At 40.7% G+C, this 18,979-nt stretch overlaps 1 protein-coding gene across 2 annotated transcripts in view; it reads left to right on the forward strand.

Annotated features, from left to right (window-relative positions):
- Nucleotides 1-18,979, forward strand: part of WDR17 (WD repeat domain 17) — a 76,255-nt gene that overhangs the window by 41,407 nt on the left and 15,869 nt on the right. For both annotated transcript variants that reach the window (XM_024194623.2, XM_024194634.2), the window contains 10 exons: nt 1,674-1,838; nt 4,309-4,511; nt 4,663-4,812; nt 4,905-5,035; nt 6,451-6,576; nt 10,387-10,542; nt 12,235-12,299; nt 13,044-13,176; nt 15,121-15,209; nt 17,818-17,917. In XM_024194623.2, the coding sequence (XP_024050391.1) occupies nt 1,674-1,838; nt 4,309-4,511; nt 4,663-4,812; nt 4,905-5,035; nt 6,451-6,576; nt 10,387-10,542; nt 12,235-12,299; nt 13,044-13,176; nt 15,121-15,209; nt 17,818-17,917 (1,318 nt within the window). The remainder of the gene's footprint in view (nt 1-1,673; nt 1,839-4,308; nt 4,512-4,662; nt 4,813-4,904; nt 5,036-6,450; nt 6,577-10,386; nt 10,543-12,234; nt 12,300-13,043; nt 13,177-15,120; nt 15,210-17,817; nt 17,918-18,979) is intronic.

Below are 18,979 nucleotides of genomic sequence, written 5' to 3' on the forward strand. Positions count from 1 at the left end.
TCTTTCCTGAGTGCATACAACTAAAAAAAATCTATTTGGAAACCCAAGATTGCATATTTTTTTGCAAAAATATAGACTTTGAACAAGTGTTTCCATAAATATTGGTCAAAATTTTAATATTTGGCTTTGGGGGAATAATTTTTCTAATATTTGTGAGAAGCTGCATATATAGGAAGCAGAGTTGCCTCTTCCCCATAGAAACTTCAGTGTGGCTAATTTAGCTGCGGCTTTTCCCCTGTTCCTTATAGCTTGTTGTGATGGTGGTCCAGCTTGTCTTAGCAGGGAAACAGAAGTGTCTAATTCTTTCTGGCCCCTTCATGTGGCAATAGCAAGCCACTTAATTTCCTTTCCTCCCTATGGTCCATTCATGTCAAACTCCTCAGTTCTGTTCCTCTCTACCATAGGACAGACCTCACCTTACACAAAGAGGTGATTTTAAGAACCCTGGAAGACTGGGTTTTAAAAGGTGCCTACAGTCTGTGTTGTGGATAATTTTCTCCCTCCTAGTCTTTGCTATCTGTATTTTAATATGATCAAAAATATTTGCTTAGAAAAGGCAAACACAAATACCATCATGTAGGCTAACTTATTTTAACTCGTAATATAAGAAAAAGGTAATTTAGAATGTGATCTTTAAACTTTCCAAAAAGCGCTTCATTTTTTTTCAAAAAAAGAATACTAAACAACAGTGCTTTCTCATACTATGCTGATGATAGCACCTTATTAACAATATACAATAGCAAAAATAATATCGGATCTGCTGTGTTTGTGAGGTTATGAGGTTGACTTACATTGCAATGCTGAATTTTTAATACTAATCTTGCAGCAAGAGCTGAAACGGAGTGCACATTGGGGGAGAGAAAACTGCAGGGGAGTTTGGCAGGTGCAAGTGAGATTGAGTCATAGCTACTGGATGTGGGTGGAAAGGGAAGGTTCAGGGGTTCAGCAATTGGGAGGTCAGATTGGGTGCAGTGAAATAATGGGAGAACTGCACACAGCTGGATAACTTTTCCATAAGGAAATGGTTAAAAATAAAATACATAGCAATGGATATGTGACTTATTTTTCTGCCACTATTTGACTTTCCTTTCAAATACCATTTCCATTTATTCTGTTTTTTCAAGTACCGTTACCATTTATTCATTTTTTTAATTGTATAATTATATACATAGCCTAATCCTGAGCACAACACATACAGACAGTGTTATTATTTAAAACCTTGTTCTGTAAATATGGCAACCAGGCTTTAAGGAATAGCAGAGAAAAGAACAACAGGAAACAGATCTGTCATGTTATTCATTTATTTTGCAAATTTTTGCTTCGGGCAGAGTTAGTGATAGGTGCAAAAAATTATTCTGTTGTTACTGTGTACTCAATACATTTATTGGAAAATAATGGGCTAGATTCTGGTGTAAATTTTGTAGCTCCATTGAAATTCATGGAGCTTTGCCTATTTACACTAGCTGAGGGTCTAACCCACAGATTGTAGTTGTGTATCATATATTGAAGCATAATTTCAACTGTTAAAGAGATAGCATGAAAAAAAGCAAATACAAGTCAAATTTTCTGAGATATACATTAAAATGTGTGCTACATTTGTATTTTTTAGAATTGAAAACAATACATTTCTACTGACTCCAATGGCTGATGATTGTACTGTTGTCATTTTGCAGAGATATGATAGCCACTGGATGTGAAGATAAAAATGTTCGTGTTTATTACCTAGCAACAAGCTCTGATCAGCCACTGAAGGTTTTTACGGGGCATACTGCAAAGGTGTTTCATGTAAGGTGGTCTCCTCTGAGAGAAGGAATCCTCTGCAGTGGTTCTGATGATGGGTGTGTATTCTTAGATTCTGTGAGAGACTTAAGGTCTCAAGTTGCACTGGTGCTGGCCCCATAAAAAACAAACAAACATTACTATCATTGTGTCTATGAATAACATTTAAGGTCCAAACTGTAGCCCTGTCTCCTCCACAATGCAGATCCTGGCTTGGCTCCATGCCTGCCTCCATGTGACAGATACATGACTACAACACTCTATACCCTACCCAGATAATGGAGTCAGTGACTACCACCTACCACTTAGGGACTATATTGGCATGATACTACATACTCACATTGCATCCAAGACCCTGTGAGTGGAGGGAATAAGGTTCCCTTGTGTGACTATCTAGAGTATGATAGACTGAATATCATCTGTGGAGATCTTTGAAGGGGCCACACCACCCCTTCAGTGGTATTACTGATGACAGCTGTGAATAAGCAAAGGGTCAGAAAGGGGTTAAAGAAACTTCTCCTCAAGGTAGTCAGGCGAGAACCACCACCTCTTTTGTGATTCCCAGTCACTTTCCAACAGGTATCCAAAATATGTTTGGGAGGGGTCATAAGATCAGAGGATCAGAGCCTGTCCCTGTCTCTCCTCAACAGCAGGTCTGTGGATTACTATAGCTCTAGGATGGCAGTGGGGAGGCCTTGGCCTCTGGGAGCGGGGAGGACATGTGGGGAGCTCCTGGGTAGAACCCTGCAGATCTGTGGATATCCGCGGACCGTGTTTGTGGATTGGACGCAGATACAAATTTTCTATCCGTGCATTCATTGGTATGCATTAAAAAAAAACACTTGATTTTGAGAGCTCGTGTTGCATTTGCAAGGCTGACAGAAAAAAAATCTTTTTACTTGTAAATTGCAAACTTTTTATGAATTCAGTGAGAGACAATAAATATGGAACTCTATGATATTGTGAATACACGAAAGATTGTGAGGCACTCAGACTATGGTAATGGTGGGGGCCATATAAGTACCTAGATAATACATAGTCATTTTCAGAGTACAATCACACTCTAAAGTCAGGAGAATTGAATAGCTAGGTCCTACACTATTCTGGAAAATTTGTTAGCCTTTTGTTTCTCTCATTTGGTAACACTGTATTTCATGAGTGAAATTCTGGAACTATGCCAAATGCTCCCCTAAACAGGTGGATGTATACATTGCATAAGATTTCTGAGAGGAGGCTGTGTATGGATGGTCACTAATTGCCTTTGGGCCATTTCTAATTCATGAGCTACATGCATATACAAAGTACACCCTCTGACTGTCAGTTCTGCTTTGTGATGCAGGGTTTGTAGAATCTTTCCTCTGCAGGTTTGGGGAAACAAAAATAGGGCTGCTATACCTGCCCTGCATGTTCACTGGCATGAGTGGGCTTTGCTAGTGTGCAAGTAGATACGTTGCCTGTCAGATTTTAATCTTTTGTAAAAAGAGAAATATGATGTTCATTTCAAGAAACTATTTGATTATTTTTTTAAAAAAAACAACCCTCTATGCTTGGGGTTGCTGATTAGATTTAGCCAATGTTTAGAACTATCGTACATGAAAGGACATTTAGAAAATTAATTTGATTATTCTTAAACAGAAAATATAGCAATGATACAGGCATGAATCGCTTCCTACCACCCCCATAGCTGTTTGAGGGGTTCCACTGTTCCAGAAAACCCTGCAGAAACCATTGCTACCACATGGGAAATAACAAATAACAACACCCCCCCCCCCCCCGCAAACTGGGGCCGGGAGCGGAACTGTGGCTCTGGGGGAGCAGGGGGCGGCGGATGGGGTAAGGGGGCCAAGGCTGGGGCCGCAGCTGGGGGTGGGTCTGGGGCCAGGGCGGGAACGGAGCCTAGCTAGCGGCTGAGGCTAGTGGTGGTGGTGGGGCTGGGGCCTGTGGCTGGGAGGAGAGCCGTGGCCAGGCCATGGTGGGGGTCAGCTGCTGTGGCCAGGTGCAGGGCTGGGGCTGGGCACGGGGCCAGGAGCCAGGGCCGTGGGTGGGGCCGGGGCCAGGAACGGATCTGGGGGTGGAGCGGGGCTGGTTGGCGCTCCCTCACCACTCTCTGTGAGGGCTGGCCCGGGCCCCGCCACACACCCTCCCTGGAATGTTCTTCTGCGCTTCCTCTAGAGGGGTGCACCCCTCAATTTGGGGATTTCTGCTCTAGCAGTTATTTTGTGGAAGTTCTATACCTGTGTTACACAGGAGGCCAGACTAGATTATCGGAATCTTTTAATCTATGAATTTCAGTTATATTTTTGCTGTCACGGTGTATTTGAATTGAACTGACAGGTCTCTTTATTTTAGTGTTCTTTTAACGAATTGTATAGGGTGCCCAAAGCATTGGATAAAAGCTCTTGTATTACAGTGTGTGTAAATCTAGATAAATAAATATTCCAGGTGAAATGTGAACTTCAGAATTTTGCTGAAGGTGTGATCCTGTTTTGGTATATTGATGGATATATGCTTTTTGTGTCTTGTTTTCAGCACTGTTCGAATATGGGATTACACACAAGATGCTTGTATAAATGTTCTCAGTGGACATACAGCACCAGTACGGGGACTAATGTGGAATACTGAAATCCCTTACCTATTAATATCAGGCAGCTGGGACTATACAATTCGAGTGTGGGACACAAGAGATGGAACCTGTCTAGACACAGTTTATGATCATGGTGCAGATGTATATGGTAATATAGTTTTAAATGTTAATGTTTCCATTCTTATTTTGCTAAAATGTATTTATGTGATACCTTAAAAGTCCATAATATATTTTCCTTAAAACTAATTAGCAGATAAATGTAATTGTCTGAATAATGTTTAAAATGGTCTCTCCATTAGGTTTAACATGCCATCCTAGTCGTCCATTCACTATGGCCTCTTGTTCTCGTGACTCCACTGTGAGACTTTGGTCTTTAACACCTCTGATAAACCCTCTCCAAATAAATATCCTGGCAGACAGATCTTGGGATGAGATCATTGGCAATACTGGTAGGTAAATTATACATACTGTTATTTTCATTTGCTTTGTGTTAGATTACCTTTAATAAAATGTTTGTGTACATAAATATTTGTGTTGTTAGATCGTGCTGTGGAACCAGGTGCTCCTCCCTTGCTATGTGGTAAAGTATCCAGGGATATTAAACAGGAGGTGGACAAGCTGATTGGTAATCCTAGAGGGAAAAAACTAAGGTGGTTTTCAGAATGTTTGTCAGTAAGTATTCCACAATCATCAACATGTTGCGCGTGCATGTATTCCTTAAATTAAACTGCAAAAGAAAAGTTTCTTCTTTCTTCTCCCCTCCCTTGTGTACTATTTCCTTCAAAATAGGCTCAGCACATGCACGAAGGACTTCTGCTTAGTGATAGTTTATAGATGGAAAATGTCCCTCCTAGAGCTGGTTGAAAATATGGTATAATCACAATCAGAATTTTCTGCTGCAATAGATAAATTTCAGCAGAATTTTCCATTGAGAAAATCAATAAAATTGCTTTTGTTTGTCCGCCCAAAATTAAACATTTTGTTTCAGTTTGTCAAAGTGAAGTGTTTCATGTTGGGTTGAGTCTGCATTAAGCTCTGCGGTTGTCTGAGCTGCTGCAGGACTTCATGGCAGTTGTAGTTCCGGGTCACTCAAGCCCCCTTTCTCACCTACTGGCCCCATTTGTTTCAGTCAAAAACATAGAAACAAAAAATTCTGAATCAGAATGTTATGGAATATTTGTTCTGCAAAAAGTATAAATATTTTGATGTTTAGTTTTGATTCGGGACGAAAACAAATGTCAAAATATCAGAATTTCTCGTGTGTCAGAAAGTCTCTGGAATTTTTTTAATCAGCTCTAGTCACTACTATTAAAGTCTGATAAACTTGAAGTCCTATTCCTAAACTTTTCAGGACCAGAATTGGGACCCAGTGCTTGCTCCCAGTTCAGAATATATCAGGCATTAAATTTATGACACTTTTATTTCTAAGAAGGCTTTTTGGGTCACTTTAATGATGTTTTTATATGTTTTAGTTTAATCTCTCTCTGAGCCCTAGACTCATGGTAACCTAGGTACCTGGATTTACAGGTGGAGGGATACAAGAATTAGACCCACTAAAACTTCACTAAAACATTCCCCAAATAGTATTTCTGTAACACACATGGCATATAGTAAATGAATGGTGGTGTGGTGATGAACAAAGGTTTTATCAGCGTTCATTTAGGATTATGCATATCATTTGTTAGTTTGCCACATATGAGTAATGCAACCACTTCTAACTGATGGCAGTAAAACCTCCATATGACACCATCATGTGTTCTTTATTTATGACATCTCTGCTATTTTTTCACATGCTTCTTCAGTTTTATACAGATATTCTCTCCACACATGTGGTATGTGTGTGCTATGTATGTGTATAAGTATGTTGTGCTTTGTGGCTATATAACGGATACAGGTCTCATCTTGATACACTTAACTGCACTAATAGTTCTTACTCAAAAGACTGTAGTATGTGTCTAACCTGATATACTCTGAAAATATTTACCTTTGAATTGACTAATAAATTCATACCATATACTTTGCAGGTTTCATTTTAATATCTCTTGCACATTATTGTAATCTGTTTCTTTTTTTTTAAATTATTTCAGCCTCCAGGAGGCAGTAAAAATTTATGGGACCTCGTTGCTGTAATAAAAGGACAGGACGATAGCTTGCTTCCACAAAATTACTGCAAAGGAATTATGCATATGAAACATCTGGTTAGATTTAGAATGGTAAGTGAAGTATGCAGACTATGTGAAACTTATTCATCAGTAGTTTTATTTTTTAGTTATAAAAATATGAAAATCCACTGCTTTACAAAGCTGAACGCTTACAATGAAAAGGAGTCACATTTTAGAAAAAAGGCAGGCATTTCTTCTTTTTGCAAAAGATCAGGTGTGAGGATAAAGCTCATGGACACAAGTGAAACATGGATTATTGACAGAGGCACTGGATCACATCTCTAGTATGCAGGGCCAGCTCCAGCTTTTTTGCCGCCCCAATCGGCAAAAAAAAAAAAAAAAAAGATAAAGCCGCGATCGGTGGCACTTCGGCGGCAGCTCTACTGCGCCGCTTCATTCTTCGGCGGCAATTTGGCAGCGGCTCCTTCCCTCAGAGAGGGACTGAGGGACTTACCGCCGAAAACCTGGACGGGCCGCCCCTTTCCATTGGCCGCCCCAAGCACCTGCTTCCTGCGCTGGTGCCTGGAGCCCGCCCTGCTAGTATGGCTCTTCTTTCCTTGTGGAGTCTCATGGAGCGCTGCCCTCCAGCACACCACTTCAGGGCCCTGCTGATGTTTTGCATGCATCACCCCTTTGTGTTCTTTCAATCAGTTACCCAGACTAGATTAATTCAAAACATATACCCCGTTCATGGGGTCTGATTTACTAAGTCTTTCTAGAAAGTGCAACTCACTTTTGATAGTCATCTCACTTCACTCCATGCTCAGTCTGTATAAGAGTCGTGATCAGCTCCCTGCCCCTGTTCAGGAGACCTCTTAGGCCCCCTTTCTGGAACTGGGGTAGGACTTCACATCATCGCTCTCTCAAAATAGGAGTCCCCAGCTTTCCTTCTGGGATAGGTCAATGAAACAGTCACCCTGTTTCTCCTTAAGCCAGGAGCCCCACCCCTCCTCCTGGACCTGGGTAATTCAGATAATTATTACTTCTCTCCTTAAGATAGGAGTCTCCAGTTCTCCTCTTTGGAGCTGGGTTGTAATTTAGCCAACCATAGGCATTCTCCTTTAGTTGGCCCCTTTTCCCTAGTTAACTTTCAGGCTCAGAGGGTTCAGCAGCCAGACTTCTTCTGCTAGTGTCTGCTCTGCAGTGACAGAGGAGGCAGTATTTAAGCTGGTCCATTTCCCTCACTTCATCCCCAGTTGATTGGGTGAGAGGGGAGCCTTGTCCTGCCCTCTCTGCAAGGCTCCTGGCTAGTGCCCATAAAGACACAGTGATTGGATTGCCCTGAAAACACCAATTATTCCCAGGACCGCTTCCTCTCTTTCGATATCTCTTAGGTCCTTTTATATACATCTGACTTTCAAAATCTTGAAGGGCCATGTTACATGATGGGAATGGGCTGACCCCTAGATACCTTATTCTTTAGGGGCAGACTACCCTGTCACAAGGATGTATTGCAGTGCCTTTGGTCCTTATCTTTAAGACCTTTCACAGCGTAGCCCCTGTTAGGTTCTTGTATCTTATCACATTATCTCCCACTCTTGGCTGTACCTATGATGCATGGCCCATTTGTCCACTTCTCCCACAACCAACCACACACTTCCTTTCATGCTATACTTACGCATGGAACAACCTTCTCCTTCCCCACCCACCCCAAAGGCAGGCTGTAAATCTGCTACTCTGATTTCCTTCAAATCCCTCTTAGGATCCAGTTCTACCATGATGCCTAAGGGAAACTGCCAGCAGAGGTGTCCAATTGTTTGTTAAATCCACTTACTGTGTCTTGATTATAAGTGTAATTTCTTTAGAGCAGGAACCATCTTTTATTCTGTTTGTGCAGCACCTAGCACATTGGGACCCTCGCCATGAATGAGGCATCTAGTTGCTACTGCTACTGTAATACAAATAGTACAAATTTCTTCCATCCTCCTTTTGCCTTTTGTAAAAAGCTATTATTTTTGCCTTGTCCTGGACTCCGCCTGTCTCTCTTCTCACACATTAATAGGGACAACAGGAGTAAGTGAAAGCAAAGGTTTGAACACACAGCTACTCTGTTGATTTAGTTGCTATGCAAGGGGGAAATCATGAGTAACATTTTACTTGCAGTTCTCTGTACTGTTCTGCCCTGTATTAGAGGCACCTGTGACTACCCCTTATGTTGAGTGGTAAAATGCTAGATTATAGTCTGTTAAAAACAGAGTGTTTCAAAACAATGGAAAAATGAAAACATTATAGCAGCCTGCGCTGTGGAGTCAGACTACTAACTCTTGTTATTATGCACTTTGATGTTCAATGTGTCAAATCACTTGATTATGTAACCATGACGTTTATCATTCAGCACACATCTTACTCTGATAATATGTTACTGAAAAAGCAAAAGCAAACAGAAAATCTCTTTGTCTTCATAATATCCCTCAGGATCAAACTTCCAGAATTACATTTGAATTAGGCACATTCAAATCACAGCTTTAGAAAAAAAGACAAAAAAATTGAGAGTAGGGCTTGAAACCTCCACTGACATGGCATGTAGTAAGTTTTTCTGGGCAAATGCCATCAAATTCTGAAAAACTCTCAACTTTTCCCTAAAAGCTTAAAAAAAATCTAGCCTTTATATTTGTGTAGATACACTCAGTTCACATTTTCAAGGTTTACTCATCCCCAGTATTGGTCTCCTAAGTCTGCAGACAGTGCGCTCCAACACCTATGCTGTCTGCTCTTAGGTTTCCTTAAACTACTGCAGACTAAAAACTGGGTAGAGTGTTGTCACTTTTTTCACTGCTGCTATTTGAGAATATTGTAGAGAGCAATGAAACTGGCAAGAGTTAGGTCAGTTTTATTCTGTTGCTTCTTGAGAAAACTGTAAGCACCAGTAGATGCAGGCAATGGAACTGTTCTCTGGAAGGGTCTCTTTCAGGTCATTAATCAGTGTTAGATAACATAGGGCCAAGAACTGATCTTTGCATTATCCACTTGTGTAAAGGTCTGATTCAATCTCCATCTTCAGTCGTTGGTGCTGTGAAGTCATGAATGCAAAAATTGTCGCATGTGCAGCTATGACTGAGTGATAGTTGAAATAAAATGAGAGCCCTTGACATGGGAGGAGGGTTAGAAAAGTTCACTTTTGCCTTATTTCTGTTAATTAGTTAAGACGAAATGTGATTTTTGTATTTTAACTCTCTATAAATAATTTCTCTTATATACAATTAGCACATGGGAAAATTCCTCTTCTCCTTTTAATAGTCATAACTGAAATCTTTACCTCCATTATGGTTAAAAATATAAATAATCATGGAGGGAATGGGACATGGCAGGTTATGAGGATTCAAGGGCAGAAACCAAACCCACCTACCATAATCCGACCCTCACTTAGATTCAACTCCATACTCCCATCAGAACTAAGAGCCTTAGTTACCATCTCGCCCTCCCCCCCCGTGTGTGTATGTGTGTGTTTTCACAAAATGTGTGTTTAATACAAGGTAATGATTTTTATGAGGTAGCATATGTATATGTATAAGATATCAATAAGTGTCTAAGAATGGAATGAAATGAAAATACATATAATCCAAAAAATATGAATCAGGATAATGGAATGAAAAAAATAATAAATAAAAATTATAAATAAATTTGAATAAATAAATAATATATGAATACAACTAATTAGCCCTAATGCAATGGGTGTAGCAATGTAATAGTTCAACATAATCTCTTCAATGTTTAAGGTCTTTAGTGAAAAAGCTGTTATTTATCTTCTCAAATGGCACTTTTAATATTACCATTAAAATATTTGATTTTAATACTTACTGGTCTTAGCAATAATTGTATTAATTAGAAAAAAATAAGTATAGTGTTTTTTTTCTTTACCAGTCCAAAGCCCAAGAACTAACAACAGTAAAAATGTCCAAATTTGGAGGAGGTATTGGTGCACCTAGCAAGGAGGAAAGGCTAAAAGAAGCAGCGGAAATACATTTAAGATTAGGACAAATTCAGAGATACTGTGAACTTATGGTGGAGCTTGGAGAGGTAAAGTATTAAACCAACTAATGAAGAACTAAGTACAGTATAAAAGTCTAATAAATACTACCTCTGCATGAGAGAAAACAACAGAGTTATAAATCTAGCAAAGAGTGATCTTCCTGCAATTTTGATGTTTTTAACCTGTACAGTGAAACTTGGCTTAAGGCAACACCCAAAGGGTTAACAAGATGGGTTGCTCCGAACAGATTACTTTTAACTGAAGTACAAACAAAAATGTATTGACAACTAAAATGGCATATTTTATATCTCTTAAGGGAGGGGAATTTTTTTGAGTCATAGCATCAGTGAAGATTAAAACCAAAACCCTGGTTATTTGTTTTCTGTTAAAATGCTGTTGCTCTATGTAAGGTTGGCAATTCATGATAGCATTTCAGGTATGCTTTACCTACTGTGTCATTTTTGCATTTAATGAAACACTCACCTAGTTTCAGTAACTAGTAAGAAATGCATCTGCTTAAAACAAAGCTAATTGTATGTGTGTGTGTGTCTATGTGGGTGTATCTATCTATCTAGCTATCTATATATATAGAGAGAGATATATTTGTATCTATCTATCTATCTAAAGATAGATATTCCAATGCTGATCTTGCTAAGAAAGCTTTGCAAACAATAAAGAGAAAATTGGATAAATAAATAAAATAACAGAACATTTACTGTGGAGAAATAAATAAATTATATAAACAGTAGTATGTTTGCATTTCAGCATTATGGTGATGGGTGCAATAATAGATTTTTTAAAATAACTCCTAAAACAATCTTATTGAGGAATAATGTACACAACACCCCATGAATTGTGACTCTATTTATGGTCCATAAGACTGACACAAAATTTAAAGCGTGTTTATGTTCTGAAAAAGTGACTCTGTAAATCTGGCCCAAGAGATGGCAAACATGAATCCAAACATTACATTTTTAAGAAGGGTATTTAGGTTCTAACAAAGCACATAGGTACCTAACTGGATTTACAAAAGCCCTAACTCACTTAGGTGGGATTTGCAGAAATGCCTATCTGTTTATTTAGGAACGTACACCTCTACCCCGCTATAACGCAACCCGACATAAAACGGGTTTGTGTATAGCACGGTAGCAGCGGGACTCCAGTGGCGATTTAAAGGGTTCGGGGCCCCAGCTGCTGCGGGGAGCCCAGGGCCCTTTAAATCACTGCTGGAGCCCTGCCGCCCCTACCCCGGGGCTGCGGCAGCGGGGCTCTGCCGGCGATTTAAAGGGCCCGGGCTCCCCGCAGCGGCCGGAGCCTGGAGCTCTTTAAATCACTGCCGGAGCCCTGCTGCCCCTACCCCAGGGCTGCGGCGGCAGGGCTCGCCGGCGATTTAAAGGGCCTCGGCTCCCCGCAGCGGCTGGAGCCCGGAGCTCTTTAAATCACCGCCGGAGCCCTGCCGCCCCTACCCCGATATAATGGGGTTTCAGCTATAACGCGGTAGGGATTTTTGGCTCCCCACGACCGTGTTATAGGGGGGTAGAGGTGTACCTCAATAACTTTTTTTATCTGGGTATTAGTTACTCCAGAACAAATGTATCCAATTTACAAATAAAAAGTAACACCGAATTTTTTGTTCTTTTTTTACATCATGACAATTTTATTTTTAATGGAAAAGACATGTAATTGATTTAAACTATTTCTAAACATAAAATTTTCATGTACAACATGTTGTGTTTCAGTGGGACAAAGCACTCTCAGTTGCACCAGGTGTTTCTATGAAATACTGGAAGAAGCTAATGCAAAGGTAAGGCTAAAAACACATTGCTCAATTGTAACTTATAATATGCATAAAATAAAGGACCAAGACAAATATAATTCATCAGTACTAGTAAAGTAAACTGCATCTGGCATCTTTTTCAACATTCCAGTGATGTGGCTTTTATTATTCATTAAAACTTGTGATGGAATGAGCGAGGATTTCAATAGGGATTCTATATATATATATAGATATATATATATAAAGCATGGAACATTTTAAAACTATATTATTCAGTAAATTTAAGGGTTGGGGGAGAATCTGTGATGAGGCTTGAAATCTTTTAATGTCGTGTCTTCATGGGAGAATCTTGTATAGCTTGTAAGGATATGTCTACACAGCCTGGGGCAGCGAGCTTCTGAGCCTGGGTTGACAGACTTGGATTTGTGCTACCATACTAAAAATAGCTGTGTAGATATAGCAGTTTGGGTTGGAGCTCCTCTTCTGAAGCCTAGAGCGGGGGAGGGAAGGTGCTTCACAGCCTGAGCTCCAGCCCTAGCCACAACTTCAAAGTGCTGTCTACACAGCTATTTTTAGGAATCATCAAAGCTGTCAACCAGGCTGGGAGGCTCGCTGCCTTGGGCTGTGTAAATACACCCAATGTCTCTTGGAGTCTGGCAAGGCAGCTGGGTTTTAATGATCTTTCTACTGCTAGATGTACCACTGGGGTGCTAAAAATATATCTAACACCAAATAAAACTAAACAGCCAGGTCGTTTTTAATTTCATTTAGGAGAGCTGACCAGTTAATTCAGGAGGAAAATGATGATGTTATCCCATACTGCATAGCTACTGGTGATGTGGAGAAACTAGTCACTTTTTTTACTTCAAGAGGCCAACTTAAAGAGGCTCTGCTTGTTGCACAGGTATTATTGCTGACATGGATATTGGTCCATATTTATCATGAGCTAATGCAGCATTTCTCAAACTGGGGGTTCCAACCCAAAAAGGGGTCACAAGCTATTTTAGGGGTCATGAGATAAAACAAATATTGTTGGGAGGAGAGCAAGCTGGAGGAGAAGAGGGGTACAGCAGTCACCACTCTCCAACCACCCAGCTCTGAAGACAGCGCCACCACCAGCAGCAGCGCAGAAGTAAGGATGGCAATATCACGAGTATGCTCCTATGAGTATGTACAGTAATCTGCTATCACTTTTTGCGGGGGTTATCCCAGCCTGAAGTATTTTCAAAGGAGGGTCCAGCAAAAAAAGTTTGAGAACCCCTGAGCTATTGAGTAAATACTTTTGGAAAGGGGGGTAAATTTAGTTATTCATTGCTGACCTTTCAGCATTAAATCTGAGATTAAGCATATATTTAATAGGTCAGACACATGCACTTCTGTTAAATGGCCAAAAATCCCAATCCCACATGTCACTCATGTATTCAGCTGGCCAACTCTGACTTGGAAACCGTGAAAGGGGTCTCATATTTGGAGATTTTATACATGGAAGTCATTGACAAAACTGCCATTGATTTTAATGGGTATAGGATTGGGCCCCTGTTAGGATAATTCTGCACTGTTCTAATTGCTGTCCTATCTTTCAGAGGATCTTCACAACAAATAGTTTGATTAATGTAAATACAAAAAAAAAAAAAGGCAGGATAGTAAATGTGATCAATGAAACTATGCAGCAAAGTGCTAAAAATGTGCTCCTAAAGTTCAGAATATTGCAGAAAATACACAGTTTTAAATATCTGACTTTGTTAATGTGTTCAGTGTGACTAATAGCCCAACTTTGAAAATATTTGTTGCCCATTTTTGCCTTCTTTGTGCCACCCCAAATTTGTATTTGAGCTCATGATGCAGAAGGGATGTAGGATCGTGTCTGTAAAATGATGTTTAGAAGACAGAATGTTTTGTCTATTTTTTCCTCTGAATGTCAACTCTCTCTTGCTTTATTCATTGCAAGTGGTTTCCATTGATTTTAAAGAGCTTACATGCATAAATAAGTAAGTAAGATTGCCCTAAGGCTTTATCTTGGGCCTGACTACCCTAGAATGCTTTTGTGGTCTTAGCTTAAATCATTGTGAATTTTTGTTGCATGTTTTGTTTTGTTTTTTAAAGTCCCATGTTCACATTGCTTTTGTGCAATAGTTATTATATTCTGTTGAGGAAAAAGCTTAGAAGTATACTCATGCACAGCCTAATTTTCCTTGAACCTTAAAACAATACAGCTAGGATTGATCTTTTTAGTTGTTTGGCTCCGGGAAACATCACCATGATGCTTTTGCTGTAGTTCATAGCATTGTTGGCCTTTCTTGTTTCGAGGGCTTAATCAAATAACAATTGTAAGCAATCAAATCACTAAAGGCTATATTGAGCATTTTGACTCAACCCTGACTGTGTAGTGGCATATAGCTGCATTGCCCCAGGTGGAGTCCAGGAAGGAATTGTCACTGAGTCCTGGGCTGCTCCTGTCTTACTCCAGGTGGGAAGTAATTTTCTGCAACCCTGAATTTTCACAGGCATCCACCTCTGCTGGCAGGCATATTGAGGAGCAGAGCCATGGCTCTGCTTATTCTTCATTCTTTCCCTGTCCATTTGCTTCTAGAAAAGGGAGCATCCGTCATATTTACTTGGGCCTGAAATCTGGGAAGACCTCCTGCAACTGCAGTAGGGATGCGGGAGTGTCTTGCTGCCTCTTACTCTCCTGCATGGCTAAGAAGGTCCTGGGAACAGAGTTGCTCTAAACTAGTTTATTAGTTAGAATGTTTCCTTTACTGCCCTCAGGTTTCAAAAGGGATTCTGTGTCAAATTGTCTGGTTGCAAAAGTATTTTATGGTTGATGGATTAATTTGTTGGTTTCTAGGCAGCTTGTGAGGGAAATATGCAAATCTTACAGCTTTCAGCATCAAATGGATCTTCAAATACTGATGGAAATTTGGAAGATTACAATGAGTGAGTCTACAGAGAAGTCACTTCTTTTTAAGTTTTTCCGTAAATTTTTTAGTTCAGAGTATAAAGCACTCAAGGACAATAACTACACTGGAAGTCTTGGTATTTGGATTTGACATCAGTAGTGTAGAGTCTAGGAAACAGACATTTGTATTCCCCTATACTTAATTATTAGCAGACTCTGCATTAACTAACTGCTACTGCATTAACGGATCCCATCAGTGAATGTCCACTCCTGGCTCCAAATGGATTTTTCCAGATAAATTAGGCTTGAAATGCTTGTTATGACTACGTTTTAGAGTTATTTAATACCAACAGAACTTTCTTAATTTTCATGACATTTAAAACTTTACTAAAACATATTTTAGTAAGTATCATCAGGTTAATTATTTCTATATTTCCCATAACCCCTCCCCTGCTCCCGAAGGCAACACTGCATTTCACCAAAGAGGAATATGCCACATAGTGGACACTAATGGCCAAATTTTCAAATAGTGACAGCTGACATGCTGTCGCAGGGTCCACTCACTGCAGGTGGTGTCTGCTCCTAGCCACTCTGGAGAATCAGCTCTTTCCAGGTTCAAGGCCCCCTTCTGCTGCTCGCTGCATGCCCCGCTGCTACTCTCTCTCATGTGTGAGTGTGCTTGACTAAACTCCCTGCTCCCAAGGAGTTAACTGTGCACTACCCTCAATAGTCCCAAACAACCTCTATTCACCCAGGGAGTGACTACAGACCACTTCTTCTCTGCTATCAGCTCCCTGGCTTTATAGAAGCCCTACCTGTTCCTGCACAGATGAGCTTCCTCTAATTAGGGCTTTCCTTTCAGCCTTAATTCTCCCAGTCTGCCACCTAATAGGTTTATTGGTCTATCTGGCCTCCATTAACCCCTACAGGGAGAGTGTGGGGTGGACTCCCCATCGAACATGCCCACAATAAAACCCATGAATTTGCAGGGCTGGCTCTGGCTTTTTTGCCGCCCTAGGCCGGGCTCGGCGCCCTCCCCTGCCACCCGCCGCCCTCTTCCCCCTCAGGGGGGCAGGGGAGGGTGCCGAGCCTGGCCGCGGGCCCGCAATCCCTGACCGGCCGGAGCGCCGGGGGGAGGGCGGTGAGCCCGCCGCGGCTCCGCTCTCCTCGGCGGTCAGAGCGCCGGGAGGAGGGCGGAGAGCCCGGCTGGGGCTCTCCGCTTTCCCCGGTGGCCAGAGCGCTGGGAGGAGGGCGGAGAGCCCCTGGCGGCCAGAGCGCCAGGGGGAGGGCGGCGAGCCCAGCTGGGGCCCTCCGTTCTCCCCGACCGGCCGGAGCGCCGGGGGGAGGGCGGCGAGCCCAGTCGCGGCCCCGCTCTCGGGCCGGAGCGCCCCGCCACGCCGCCCCCCTCCAGGCGCCGCCCCAAGCACATACTTGGTGGGCTGGTGCCTTGAGCCGGCCCTGCATGTTTGCACCTACATTGAAAAACATAAATCATGTAATGCGTGCACAGCTGGGCATGTGCAAGTGCAAGCACAAGTATCTGTTTGCTTGTGCAGTTATCTGATTTTCATAGTCAGGTTTTTGAGCAAGCAGATGGATGTTCAGGTAAATTTGGCATGTACACAGTGACCTTTTAAAAATGTAGTGCTGTTGCTCCAATTCTGAGGACAAATGTGCAGCTGTGTATTGATGTGCACATAGTAAAATCAGCATCCTATAAATGCGCAGGTGCTTATTAGTAGTAGTAGTAGTAGTACTTAGTATTTGTTAGGGTTCTCAAGCGATTAAAAAAATTAATTGTGATTCATCACATTATTAAAAATATTAATCGTGATTCATCACACTGTTAAACAATAACAGAATACCATTTATTTAAATATTTTTGTATGTTTTCTACATTTTCAAATATATTGATTTCAATTACAACACAGAATACAAAGTGCACAGTGCTCACTTTATATTTATTTTTGGTTACAAGTATTTGCACTGTAAAAATGATAAACAAAAGAAATAGTATTTTTCAATTCACCTCATACAAGTACTGTAGAGCAATCTCTTAATGGTGAAAGTGCAACTTACAAATGTAGATATTTTTGTTACATAACTGCACTCAAAACCAAAATAATGTAAAACTTTAGAGCCTACAAGTCCACTCAGTCCTACTTCTACTTTCAATTGATATTCTATTGTTTAATGGTGCGATTAAAGCTGCGATTAATCGCGATTAATTTTTTTGAGTTAATCGCGTGAGTTAACTGCGATTAATTGACAGCCCTAGTATTTGTATAACTTTAGGAGCACTAGTCATGGACCAGAACCAGGCTAGGTTCTGTACAAGCACAGAACAAAAAGATGGTCTCAGCCCCAAGGGGCTTACAATAACATGGAAATATACATTTGTGTTTCTAGTCCTCCACTTTGATGCAGTCAAAATCCAGGAACCAAAAAATAGCTTGGTCTGATTGTGTTGCTGAAGTCTAGTGCTGTTAATAAGATGAATAATCTTAATAAAGTGGGTCAGTAACTTCTCTGGTTGAGTTGTTAGTGTGCTCAACCGCATTCGGTTCCCTTACTTATAAAGATTGCAGGTGCTTTCGTTATTAACTTTAGAAGTGTTCTTGCAGAATTCCTGTTTTGTTGTTTCAGACTCCTCCACAGAGTCAGTAAAGAACTGGCAGAGTGGTATTTCCAGGATGGCCGTGCAGTGCTTGCAGCGTGTTGCCATCTAGCTGTTGAGAATATTGAGGTAATATTTTTTCTTTATTCTGTACAGAGGAAAAGACCAATAGTAGGTTATTTTTTATATTGAAAGCTGTAGCATATTTTCTAAAACAGACTACATTTATGTAATTTTAAAAATATATTATTTGCATTTAGTATGACTTTTTATTCATTCTCATTGATAGAGTGAAATCCTGGCCCCATGAAAGTCAATGACAAAACTCCCATTGACTTCAGTGTGGCCAGGATATCACTTTTAGGCAAAGAAAAATTATTTTATGTAATATTATATGAATAAATATAAGTTCTAAATATAGGGAAATAGAAATATTAGTGTTTAGTATTTGTATTGCTGTGTTGCCCCAGTAAGAATAGGGATCTTATTGTGCTACATGGTGTGAAAACATACAGGAAAATACAAGACTTGCACTCTAAATAGGCAAGACAGGCAAACAGTAATAGACAACATATACACAAAATGTTAAAAATACATTTCTTTTTGGTTAGTTTATTTTTTAATTTACCTTACTTCAAACCATCACCATCATCTCTCTCTCTCTCGCTCTGTCCCGGTGCTCCACCATTGCTGTACCATTGTGTCCTTTTTCCACTCTGGCCTCCACACAGAAATATATTCCAAGATAGTGGGCGATGAGGAGAGAAAGCAGACCATTAGGCGGTGCCTATGTTACAGCGTAACTAGAAGAGTTTAAAGGTCTTGTGGCCTCTCCTATCATTGCAGTCCTTGCTGGCACCTCAGCTGCTCTTTACCCCAAGGAGAGGGTGGGATGAGGATGGGGAAGCTCGCACCTCCATTCTAAAGTCTCCTGGGCTCAGGAGCAGGGGGCAGCATGTTTTCTCCCACCCCTGCAGTCTGTGCTGGGAACTGACAATAGTAGATTCTATTGAAACAATGTTAATTTATATTTGTTTTCTAGACGATTTGGCAGGACAAAGGATGATTTTAGAATTTGGGCCAAAGGAAAGCAGTTCTGTTCATAAAAAGATCAGAGATATGTGGTAGACAATTATTGAGTCCTCTCAGAGGCAGAACTTTTAAGTTTTAGTTTATTTAATTAATGCATGT

Source organism: Terrapene carolina, unplaced genomic scaffold, assembly GCF_002925995.2.
Source record: "Terrapene carolina triunguis isolate 2854851 unplaced genomic scaffold, T_m_triunguis-2.0 Scaffold66, whole genome shotgun sequence".
Classification (NCBI taxonomy): domain Eukaryota; kingdom Metazoa; phylum Chordata; order Testudines; family Emydidae; genus Terrapene; species Terrapene triunguis.